The following is an 11,930-nucleotide window of genomic DNA, read 5'->3' as shown; positions in this document are numbered from 1 at the left end:
TATATATAAAGTCTTGTTTTATTATACAATTAAAAGTTTTATTTAGTACTTCATATTTTTAATAACGGTGTCAAATTTTTTAATTTATTCCTAGGGGTTAATTTCGACCCCTAAACTTTGAGATAAGCAATTAAATAAATAAATATATATAGTCGCATCAAAATCGGTTCCCTTAATTGTCAGCGCAGTTATTCGATAAAATTCATGAATGAATGAATCAATCAATGAATCTCATTATTAATTCATTTCAATGAATTAATTATTTCATTTTATGAATCATTTCATCCTTGTTTACCAATATGTTAATCATCTGTCTCTCATTAGAAAAATGCCATGTCAACAAAAATTTGTATCGATGATCGATAATTCATATTTGCATAGCAACGAGCATGGTCCACGTACTCGATGTGCCACACATTCTGACACGGCCGCCATTTCTCCGTGTCGAGTACATACTGAAATCCGAATAGTCCGAACCGAACTCCAAAGTGGAGCCGCGTCGCGGAACAGCTGCGATCGAAGGGGCCGCGATGGCTGGCGGGAGCGCACGCTTTCGCGAAAAGGGGGGCGACCGTCGACCGATGGAGTTGCCTGATGAAGGGGGATAGGAGAAACGAGAGGAGAAGAAGAAGGAGGAGGAGAAGACCGCGTCGCGATCCGGATACTTAATAGTGGTGATAGACACGCACACACGTAGTGAAGAGGAAAGAAATCCGCGATAGGGGAGAGAATGAGGAGAGAACGAGAGTTCGCGTCGTAAACACGAATGCACGAACATACGTATGCACGCACGCACGCACGCACGCACATACGGCACGGCCAGCCGGAGCAGATGGAGTGGACTGTGAGCTTTCTCCTTTATCGTCCGCTGAATGGAGGCATGCTGTGAATACTGTACGGTGCACCGCCACACTCCTTGGATCTTCGCTGTAAGAATCGCGCGTCATCGGGCAAAGTGGCCGAAGGGGGAAAGAGAGCGACGGTTCGTCCATCTGTCTATTCATTTGATTCGCGGCGGCGAGGTGGCCGCGGCGGAATTTCCGCGCGCCGAATAAAAACGGCGGCGCGACGCCGCGACGCGACGCGACGCGACGCGGGCGCGCGGTGACAGCGCGAATCGGTTGGGTTATGTCGGCGGTTGCCGCCGTATCCCGACATTCCTGACGTCCCCGCGTTCCATTTGCACGCCTTCCGGACGCGTTCCAATCGTTGACGAACATTCCTTAGGCTCGCTTTGGACCGAGCCAAGTCGAACGGAATCAGCGGAGCGGAGCGTCGCGTTGCCCGCGTCGCGCGCCTTCCGTCGCATCGGCCTGTTGTCAAAATCAGCTGCCATTACTGACTTCGGTGCTCCTTCTCTTTTCTCTATTTTCATTCGCCATGAAAGTCGTCGCGTCGGCGATCTCGTTGTGCCGTAGCGTACACTCTTGATTCCCCTTAACGCTCCTTTTTTGCGATTTATCTTCTTCGTTTCGTCTTTTCGTTATCGTGACCTCGAAGAAAAAAAGTGCCAATTAAACATCGCGGAGATTTTCTTTATGTACGATCGATTTATTGTCAAGGTACATTGTTTTGCCTAGATTTGCAGCCGTTGAATCTTTTATCCTTTGGGAGAATTCATTTTCGTGAGATAAACGCGAGAACGTGATATATTATATATGTAAAGCTTGACAAAGAGAGTCTAGACTGACAAAGAATTTATTGAATGAATATTAATATATGTTTAGAAGCATATATTTATTTATTCATATAATTCACTCAGTTTTTATTTTTCATAATGTTTGAGAATATGTTGCAGGCTCGGAAGGCTGGAACCTCGATTTACATCAGCAAAGCAAAGAAAAGAAAACGTCAAGATAGAACATTTATAAAAGTTAGTGTGAGTAAGAAGAGAAGTAAGTGGGTGGTGAATTTGTTAAGAACAATATAGAGAGTAAGGGTAAAAGATAAGTACGAAAGTGGTAAATGCAGTGGCTGAAGAAGCGATGGACCCATCGTTGTTTGTCGCATACACTCCTCAAACAAACGGAGTTCCATCGGAGTCCAAGCTTGCTACCTACATGGTAATTCTTTTTTTTTGCATTAATGGAAATAAAATGATCTCGATATCGGATAATTATTTTGTATAAATCGTCTTACACAGAATCATCAAAGTCCTGGCATAGGCTTGAGCACTAATTCAATGACCAAGCATTTATCCAATCTTTCTCTGGACTCACAAAAGAAGGTAACTGCCAGTCCCGAATTTGTGCCAGGAAGAGGCCTTACGGGCAGCAATAGTAGTTCGCCGAATCTCTTTAACAACTCCTATACCCATTCGCAAGAAAATGTAGGTGGCACAACATACTTCTATTTTGGGAATACTAGCAGCGACGCTGTCGGATCTGAGGATGGCACTGAGGCCGTAAGTCCAAGTCTTGACTTGTTTTACTGCCTGTTTTACTTGCTTAACTAAACAAGATATAACGAGAAGATTTTGCACTGTTTTTAATATTAGATTGGATCCGTAGCAACGGGACAGATTGGTTACGTCTATCCGGGCACACCTTCACATCTACAACCTGTGAAAACGGCAAAACCACCCTCTTCTAATAATTCCTCTGCTCCTTCCACACCTCCCCCTCAGGCTGCTCCCAGCTTCTTTGTCAGTGAAAACTTGCGACTGGACATCCTGCAAAAGAACGCATTGACATTAGCACAACCCGATATCGTACGATTTCCTGACTTACCTAATGAGGTTGACAATTATCACGAACTATGTCCTCTGGAGCCAATTCATAAACCTGCTTCGACGGTTCTTGGGTATCAAACTTCCACATACAAGGCCACCAGTATCAAGACTGGCACGCGATACTGTTTACGTCGTATTCACGGTGAGTTTAAGTTTTGACTCGAGGATCCTACTAATAAATATCACAGAATATTATCAGCTTGGCACTTTATATTTTGCTTGTACTTGGTGCTTGTAGATTTCCGACTTGCCAACACCAAGTGTATGGTACTGGTTGACATGTGGAAGCGATTGTCACATACAAATCTAGTTCAGCTGAGAGAAGTTTTTACCACCAAGGCATTCGGTGATCATTGTCCGTATTTCAGATGCACTTTCATTTATTTTTGTACATCACTTATGCATACCGCACTCTTGCCGAATTAATTTTTTTTCTAGCCATGGTTTTTGTATACGATTATCACCCTGCCTCAGAGACATTACTGAATAAACATTTTGCCTCAACTGAGCTTAACGGTTATACCGACCCATTCTCGTCGGATCCCAATGCACCACGGCCTTATAGTCATACCAAGAACACTATTCTAAGACAGCAACATAGTAGCATGCTACCGGAAAGTGTTATTTGGAGCTACATCATTCAACTCACTGCCGCATTTCGTGTTATTCATGCCGCTGGTTAGTATGTACTATTTCGTTGTCCTCATTTTATTGGATTTGCTTTAAAGAGCCATAAGTATTTTATAACATGTAATTCCATACCCACAAATCTTGAAATTTTCGTTTCATTTAATTCCTCTTGTTAATTTAATTTTGTATTAACTTGATCTACGTTTTACAGGTTTGGCATATAGATGCTTAGATCCCACCAAGGTATTACTTACATCACGGACACGACTTCGTTTGAGTTGTGTCGCCATTCCAGATGTGGTCACTCTAGATGGAAACACTGCAAATCCACTTACCCTCATCCCACATTATCAGCAAGAAGATTTAGTAGCACTTGGTAAGCTGGTCTTAGCACTGGCATGTCGAAGTCTTATCGCCGTCCATCGCGACAATATGTCAGCCTCTATCGAGCTGATTACACGTTCCTATTCCACCGATCTTCGAAATCTTATTCTGTAAGTTTGCCTTCTCTGACAATTGATAATCTTAATTACTTGATTTAAAAATTATTAAGTGTAAAGTTTTAATAACCACTAGGAAAAGGATCTTCAATATATATTAGAAAAAGATCTTCAATATATATCTAAAATTTATTATAGTGAGTTTTTTTTTTATAAACATGTTAATGTGTCAATGGACAGAGCAGAAGAAAATTATGGTTTCTTTTATTGTAATCCAATCTACAGTGACAAATTAGAAATATTTTAAATATAGTATGACACATTTTTAGGTACTTGCTATCGAATCAATCCCGTAAGAGTGTCACGGATCTCATGCCAATGATTGGTGCAAGATTTTATACACAGTTGGATGCCGCCCAGTTACGATTGGATGTCCTGGAGAACGAACTTGCCAAGGAACTAGAAAACGGACGATTATTTAAATTGCTGGTCAAGTTAGCAACCATCAACGAAAGGCCGGAGCTTAATATGGAACCTACATGGGCAGAGACGGGCGATCGTTATATGCTCAAATTGTTTAGGGACTATGTATTTCATCAAGTCACAGCTGATGGAAGACCTTGGTTGGATCTTGCGCATGTTGTATCCTGCTTGAATAAACTTGATTCGGGTTCGCAGGACAAGGTAATGATTCTTAACACTTTTGGAATGTGTGTACATAAAGTAATCTTAAAATGTACCATTACAGATATGCCTCATGTCTCGAGATGAGCAGAGTGTTCTAGTAGTAAGTTACGCAGAACTACGGCAATGTTTGGAAACTTCATTTGGTGAACTGGTACAATCTACGAAAGATGCTGTTTAAGGATATGTCCTCAATAGCGCATACTCCGAACCATAAATGTGATATCATCACTTAGCGGTACTATCATTTTACTCTTTATCGCAACGCTGGAGAGTGAGAACTGTCGAATTGTGTTTGGTGATATAAGAAATAACGCGCAACTCAGTTTTGTATACATAATTTTGATCGTCGAATTAATTAGATACGAACGCATTACAAATGCGTTGCATTTAGAATGTAAGATGTTAAATTTTCGGGTCTTTAAATCTTAAGGATTAGTAGAGTCCTTAAATCTTTTTGGGTTTTTGGATTTTCCAGTTTGGATCTTAGGATCTTTAGACATAGGAATTCTTATTTATAATGATGAATTTTTTATTTAATCCCGGATTTCAAAGTGTCAAATGTTGTAATCCTTGAAATTCTAATTCAGTTTAATCTTTAAATTCTTATGTCAAACGATCCTTGGATCTTTGGAGTTTTGATCTCTTGTGGCGAAGCGTGAGTCTTGAAGGGTATCATGTGATTTCGCGAATCAGCGAGGATTTGGATTCGCTATAAAGCCCATTACGGTACTATACAAAATTGTACACAACTTAACAATGCAGTAAACTTATAAGGAATCTTAAGACAACACCTAAACACGCTCGGTGTCTAGGATAGAGATCTTAGTTTTTAGGATACAGCATTAATGGTAAGCATTAATTTTGAAATAAATGTTTATTTTTGAAAGCAATCCTAACTAACGTTGTCATTATTTCTTCCTTATCACCAAAATAATTCTAGAATCCCGTCATTCCTTTTTAATCGCAATTTTGAGAAAGTAGGCTTGATGCCATTTATATTCCTCAACGTCAGTGTGCTGAAATTTTTACTTTTCAAAGACGAAGGCTCAGTAATAGACTCTAATTTCATTTTGAAACATCCTGTACGATTCTCTCCACATAGTTCTATTTCTATTTATCCAGTCGCCTTTCTCTTTTCTAGGAGGGATGATCACCATGGTGACGGTGATGAAGAAGGGGAAAGATTGGTGACTGGAGCGGGGAGGATATGCATGGCGCCTGAGGGATGTCGGACTCCGGACTGACTCGGGGAGGGGGATGACTCTGGTCGGTGGCGATAGCGGCAGTACCAGTGACGGCAGCAACACGTAGTAGCAGTCAACGGTGTCCAGGCAGCGCAACGCTTAGGAGGCATACAGAACATCGAGATCCGACGCGCTGATTACGGTGCATCACGCAGCCGCGTTACGGAGCGGATCTCCTATCCGCAGCATCCTCCTCGTTGAGCGTCGCCGCGGCTACGTAAGCGGATAATTATCAACCGGAAATACGTTAGGAAGTCAATCAAGCTTGATCCTTTGCTTGGTATCCTTGTGGCAGGTGAGTCTTTTGCATAAGAGGAAGAAAAAGAAAAAAGAGAGCGAGAGAGAAAGAATGAGAGGAGGGAGAGAGAGAGAGAGAGAGAGAGAGAGAGAGAGAGAGAGAGAATGAGAGAGAATGAGAAAGAACGAAACGCTGCTGCCATTGCCGCCGCCGCCCGGCGTTGCTGATCGATTTTCCGCGAACGAGTGGAGCGGAGCGGAGACCCGCCCCTGATTCTCGTCGCTCTCCTCCGGTGGAGATCCGAGAATTTTTTGCGTTCTGTCGCTGGTCCAGCTCCTGTAGCGCGCGCGGCTGATACGAGTCGAGAAGGACCGAGGGACCAGAAATTAAAAGCGGCTTTTCTTATTGTACGCGCGTGTCTACCACACAACGACGATCGATGCTCTTTCAGTATCCGCTCGCGCCCTTCATACACTATCGCTTTTGCTCCGTATCTTGAGTCTCGAGCTTCTTTATCTTCCTCTATCTAATTTTTCATGACCCAATTTTTAGGGCCCAAAAAATTAAGGGTCAGAAATCTTATCTGATTTCCCGAGATTTTTTATGGACATAGTCTTTGAAGTTTATATGATCGTTGAATGACCATATAAAAGTATTTTAGAGTATTACAAAAATATCTGAAATGATCAAGAGTCTTTTATAAACAGATTTCGGAAACCGAATGATAAGAAGTCGGATTAAAAAAAAATTGATAAGACTTCGAGTCTATGTCGACTCGATAAATCCGAGGGACGATTGATAACGAGGACCGTGCTGATTGCAAGTTCCGATGATTATACAGTTGGCGAAATCTTATTCCTCGCTCAGAAACCTGAGAATTTTGCATTTCCGCTTACTGCTTTTTTTTCAGCGTAGATAGAAGAAATTGCGTATTCGTCGGGGACCACCTTCGCGTTTCGAAACGAATGACAAAATTGCAACGAGCAGCAATCTCGAGCAGCGCGGGCCGAGACGCGAAATGACGGCCAATTCGTCTTCGTTACTCCTACAGCCGCGTGACCGACGCGTGGGTCTGTAAAACGGTGCAAAGTTTTTTAGGGCTGCGGCAGACAAGCTGTAACCTTTTAACCCTTTATTTTCAAGCTATTTATAAGTTGTGTCGCGCGGGCGCAATAGTAGCGGGCACGGAGGCCGAGAGGTAAAGCTTGTTTCTAGGCGACGCAACGTCTAGTTTCTTGCTTTCTAGGATTTTGCAGCCGTTCTCGCGCACCTCTCGCACGTCAAATTAAGTCGACTCCGTCTTACTTATCATATACTGAAGGTAAACAAAAAATTCTAGATCAAGTTGTGCAACAGACGGATGAAGAAATAATGCGAACGACCTCGGTAAAATACATGATGAATTTATTGTCTCTGTATTGCTTTTTGATCGGCCTATAGAGTTGCCGGTAGAAGAGAAGAAGACAAAAGAAAGGTCGAAGGGCGGGCTATTTGTGTACAACTTACATAAATCATTTTCATTCTGTTGTGCCCTGATGCTGATTGACGAATCAACGCTTTTCAGGATGATAAATTTGTACAGCATAATAGGATAGTGCATAAAAGTCCGTAAAATCCGAGTTGAAAACTCTTCTTTTATTCTCCTGCTGTTGTACGAGTTTGAAAACAATCCAAGTTCTAAGGTACTAAAAGTTCTTAAACTTTCTAAAAAGATGAGGATTCTGAAGAACGGTAGTCACAGCAAAGTTTTCCGCAATCCTGAAAAACGTACACACACACACATACACACATACACATAGAAATAAAAGTTCTTGCACCAACAGAATTTCAAATTTTAGACGAGGAATTTGTTTGCGATTTGAAAATTCGATTGTTGAAATTGATTCGATCCATGAGAGAAAAAGCCTTGCTTGCACTTCTATATAATACGTCTTAAATGACAGCGACATGAATCACGCGCTTTTCGAGCGTCTGTTTCACTTATAATTCATGTCAATTCTCTTATCTTTTATATCGTGCACACAACAACGTCGTGCTTTATCTACAAGACTTATTATTATTCTTTTTTTTTTTATTGATAAATTTTTGTTGATAAACTGAACGCTCGTTCTTATATTCCTCGAACGTTCATTCCTACGGTATCATATTTTTCACACAACGCGATACTCTATCAGCTACATGACACTTTGACGTGATGATTTTTTTTTCCTCAGTCCTTCTGCACGAACGGTCAGCCAGACACCTGTTTATCACAGGTACACAAATATCTTAATATGCCTTCTCCGATATGCATGTTAACTTCGGGTGTTAAGACATTTGTGTTCCTATATTTATATAGAAATCGAATGAAAAAATGAATGCTTTATGTTTACAGACTTTTTATCAAGCATCTGCACGTGTTTGCGTTTTCCCCGTTTAATCCATTGAAAATAAAGATCTATTTTTTTTTGTAGGATTGACTAGAAACATCTACGCGTGCGAAAAAAGAAAAACAAGAGTTGATGTGCTCGTACTCGCGAGTTGGACACACGAAGAGAGTATATCTGGACATCGGCCAACGTCCTCTTGCTCTCGGACATGTTGACCGCGTGTCCCCGGTCTATATTCGACGGCATATTATCTACTCGATATTTCTCTTCTTCTTTTTTTCTCTCTTGTTCCGCATCTTTTTTTCGCATCTCGTTTTCTCTCTCTCTCTCTCTCTCTCTCTCTCTCCCTCCCTCCCCTTTCCCCTCTTTCTCTTACTTATTTGTATCAGGATGTTGCTGGAGCGACAATAGGTCCGACGACGAACTTGAACAAGGCAACTTCCGCTCGCTGTCTCATTCACGTCCGGCTGTTTCTGATGCGATGATAATTTTGTCAATTTCATCAATCCGAGCGCGCTGTCGCGGACGATTTTCCCTACGAATTGTTCGAATATAAGTGGAGATTTGCGTGGGGAGGAGAATCAGCCAACCGACCGACCGATCGACCGACCGGTGGTGGTCCAACAAGATTGCTGACGAGTGCTGATTGTCTCAATGTCGGCTAATAGCCAGAATGACTGGAAAGATGCGTGCAGCAAAACGCACGATACGAGCGAAACGCGTCGTCTCCAAGTTCTCTGGACTCTCGCACATCCATTCTTTTAATAGATTATACATTCTTTGATTTTTCTTAGATCCACCTCCTATGTTCTATTTCCGGGCTCTAAACTTGCATTTTATTCTATCTGTGTATCTCAGGTCTTTGAACCATATTTGACATACGTCACAGCGCCGCCATTTCAATTCTCTCTCTCTCTCTCTCTCTCTCTCTCTCTCTCTCTCTCTCTCGCTCTCTTCCTGAGAATCGAGTTGGAGCTTCGGGATCTTGGAAGCTTTGAGGTCTGTGGTTTCTCCGCAACTCGTGAGAGACCCGTCTTTGAATCTTGAATACGCTTCTCAGATTTAGAGCGGAGCAGCTGAGATTATGCCGCTGCTTATACATGAATCCCGGTATTACATAGAGAATAATCCATCATCATCTGCCGATGTAGAAACGTGCGACACTCGTCCTATTATCGTTGATGATTAATTAGTTTCACGGCCTTGGTGGTCGCCTGGTTCATCGTTGTCAGAGGCGTATCACCTCCAATCGTATGCGAAACGATGGCATCGATCTAAGGAGAGACCTTGAACCAATCGTTTATGCGTTCGTATCGCCGCGCACCCTCCAATAAATCAATCTTCAGCTTCCGCACGCTGGACTGGACAGGACTGATATGCGGACCAATCTCTTTTCGCTGGATTTGCAGGGATATTAAAATGGATTTTAACGTTATTGTTAACGTTGCAGGAAATGAGAGTGCCGATTGTTACGCCGAAAAAAAAATGTTCTGGTTGTACCAACGAGAAGAAAACAAACAAAACGAATTTTGATAATACCAATCAGAATTTTGATTGTTGTAATTGAACGTTTGGTTATCTCGCCTAAATTATTTCATAGCTTTAACTATAAGTAGTCTGTAGTTTGTACTTTTTTGATTGAATCTACCAGAATTCTAATTAATGTAACGAAACTTTATTTTTTTCCATTTTCTGTATGGTTATTTTATAACTTATAGGTTGAAAGCTGCAACGAGATATTTTGCTGTTTGAATGCATAGATTTTTAATACGCTGTAACGTTTGAGAATTATCGTTATCAAAATCGACGAGGAGTTTCCGCGGCTATCGCGGAAGCGCAGACGAGATTGTCGAAACGAGAACGGCGCTTAACCGCCACGACCACATAGACTATCTACTATCTAGTACTAAGGATTAAAATGCGAATGAGTCGCGATGACGTAAGATTTTATTTTTAGCGATCCCATTTGCAGAGCGATGCTACGATCGGGGTTAATTATCTTTTGCGGTTCTCTCGTTAAGGACCACTTGCCACTATCGCGAGAGATCGCGACGAATTGTAACGAGAACGGAGCGCATCGCTCCGAAAAGTTTAATAACCGCATCAACTGGGATTCCGCGAATTCGACGTCGACGTCGCGTCATGGCGCTTCTTTCTTTATGCCAGCCTCGTGACGTAAATCGCGAGTTATCGGCAATGACAGGCCGCTTTAATAAAGATTGACGCTGGACTGGGTTTAATTAACGTCAGTGTGAAATTCAGCATAAAGAAATCTTCGCTTCGCCGACTGCCTCGCGAGAACGAAGCCCGAATGCACATAAAAAAAAATCAAAGCGCGTCGCTGTGAGAAGCTTATACGTTTCTCGGTTCGGTAATTTACGTCGTTGATTCATCACAATAATTAATTTATTGATTCAACTTGAAAATTCGATATTGCGAAATTATTAAACCCACAATCTGGACCGTATTTGTGAAGAAATATTTATTGATGTCGAAACAATTCACTTCTAGTACCGCAAATTTACTTTGTGCAATAATTAACTATTAAAGTTATAATTAAAAGTGCTTGATGGACCGTTCTCTTTCCTTTTTTTCAACAGAATGAAGCTATGCTGGAGTTTGGCTCTCGTGGCCGTCGCCTTGTTGATGATTCTTACGAATGCGCGAGCGGAAGCTGATCTGTGGGAGGAGGATGACAAAGAGGTGCTTGTACGAACAGTACGTGGTACTAAGGAACGAAGTGAGTATTTCTTTCTGTAATTAATCCATTACCCCTTCCTTTCATCGTGACGTTGTTTTATCGAGCGATCGCGAATATAGACCATCTATATATATATATATATATATATGTAACATACGTATATAAACGGCGTAATTAGAAGTCGTTTCTTGTCGACCTTAAAAATCTCCCTCGATCTCCCTCCTTTCCTCTCTCTCTCTCTCTCTCTCTCTCTCTCTCTCTCTCTCTCTCTCTCTCTCCCTCTTTCTCTATTCGCTTGATCGACGTTACGTCCAATTGTTTCTATTGACGTTTCGCATTTGCTGACGCAGCATCCGGCAGCTCCTCATCGTGCAGATATGTAAAGGGTCAATGGTCGGAATGCGACTCAAATACCAACACACGGTCGCGCACTCTGAGCCTCAAGAAGGGCGACAAATCCTGCGAGCAGACCAAGACTATACAGAAGAAATGTAAGAAAGGTGAGTCCGCGATTAATGCATCGTTGCAAAAAGCGAATTCGGGAATGCATTTTAATTCGATCGTTGATCGCAGCATGTCGATACGAGAAAGGCACGTGGAGCGGATGCGCGAATCAGATGATGACGAGAATCGATAATTTGAAAGCGAACAGCGATACATCCTGCGAGAAGACGCGACGGCTCACCAAGAGGTGTAAACCAGAGACCAATACCAAGAAATCTGCCAAAGGTAATATCTCTCGTTCGGTCGATTGATTTGTCGTGACAGCCCGTAGGTGAAGAAAATTTAAGCAGCAAGCGCGAGCCCTTGTTTGTTTTTTTTTGTTTCCAGGTGATCGATCGAACAAGAAATCGGGCAAGCAGTAATTATCCGCCATACAATCTCCAATA

General features: G+C 42.0%; 2 protein-coding genes across 5 annotated transcripts; both read left to right on the top strand.

Annotated features, from left to right (window-relative positions):
- The first annotated feature begins 335 nt into the window (after nt 1–335).
- Nucleotides 336–5,393, top strand: LOC108690051 (PAB-dependent poly(A)-specific ribonuclease subunit PAN3). 4 transcript variants are annotated; one of them, XM_018197124.1, is made up of 9 exons: nt 336–929; nt 1,799–2,063; nt 2,144–2,404; nt 2,498–2,873; nt 2,970–3,086; nt 3,170–3,409; nt 3,573–3,855; nt 4,131–4,485; nt 4,550–5,393. In XM_018197124.1, the coding sequence occupies exons 2-9, from the start codon at nt 1,986–1,988 to the stop codon at nt 4,664–4,666; spliced, it is 1,827 nt and encodes a 608-aa protein (XP_018052613.1). In that variant the 5' UTR covers nt 336–929; nt 1,799–1,985; the 3' UTR covers nt 4,667–5,393. The 4 variants fall into 4 exon arrangements, with proteins under 4 accessions (XP_018052613.1, XP_018052630.1, XP_018052640.1 ...); XM_018197141.1 differs by having other exon boundaries at nt 926–982; XM_018197151.1 differs by lacking the exon at nt 336–929 and adding an exon at nt 1,179–1,347.
- A 350-nt stretch (nt 5,394–5,743) lies between these two features.
- Nucleotides 5,744–11,930, top strand: LOC108690067. The gene is made up of 5 exons (XM_018197165.1): nt 5,744–6,027; nt 10,940–11,079; nt 11,391–11,540; nt 11,614–11,769; nt 11,872–11,930. Exons 2-5 carry the CDS (start codon nt 10,941–10,943, stop codon nt 11,904–11,906), a joined length of 480 nt encoding a protein of 159 aa, XP_018052654.1. The 5' UTR covers nt 5,744–6,027; nt 10,940; the 3' UTR covers nt 11,907–11,930.

Source organism: Atta colombica, unplaced genomic scaffold, assembly GCF_001594045.1.
Source record: "Atta colombica isolate Treedump-2 unplaced genomic scaffold, Acol1.0 scaffold105, whole genome shotgun sequence".
Lineage (NCBI taxonomy): Eukaryota > Metazoa > Arthropoda > Insecta > Hymenoptera > Formicidae > Atta > Atta colombica.
This window is presented reverse-complemented; position numbering and strand designations above follow the sequence as displayed.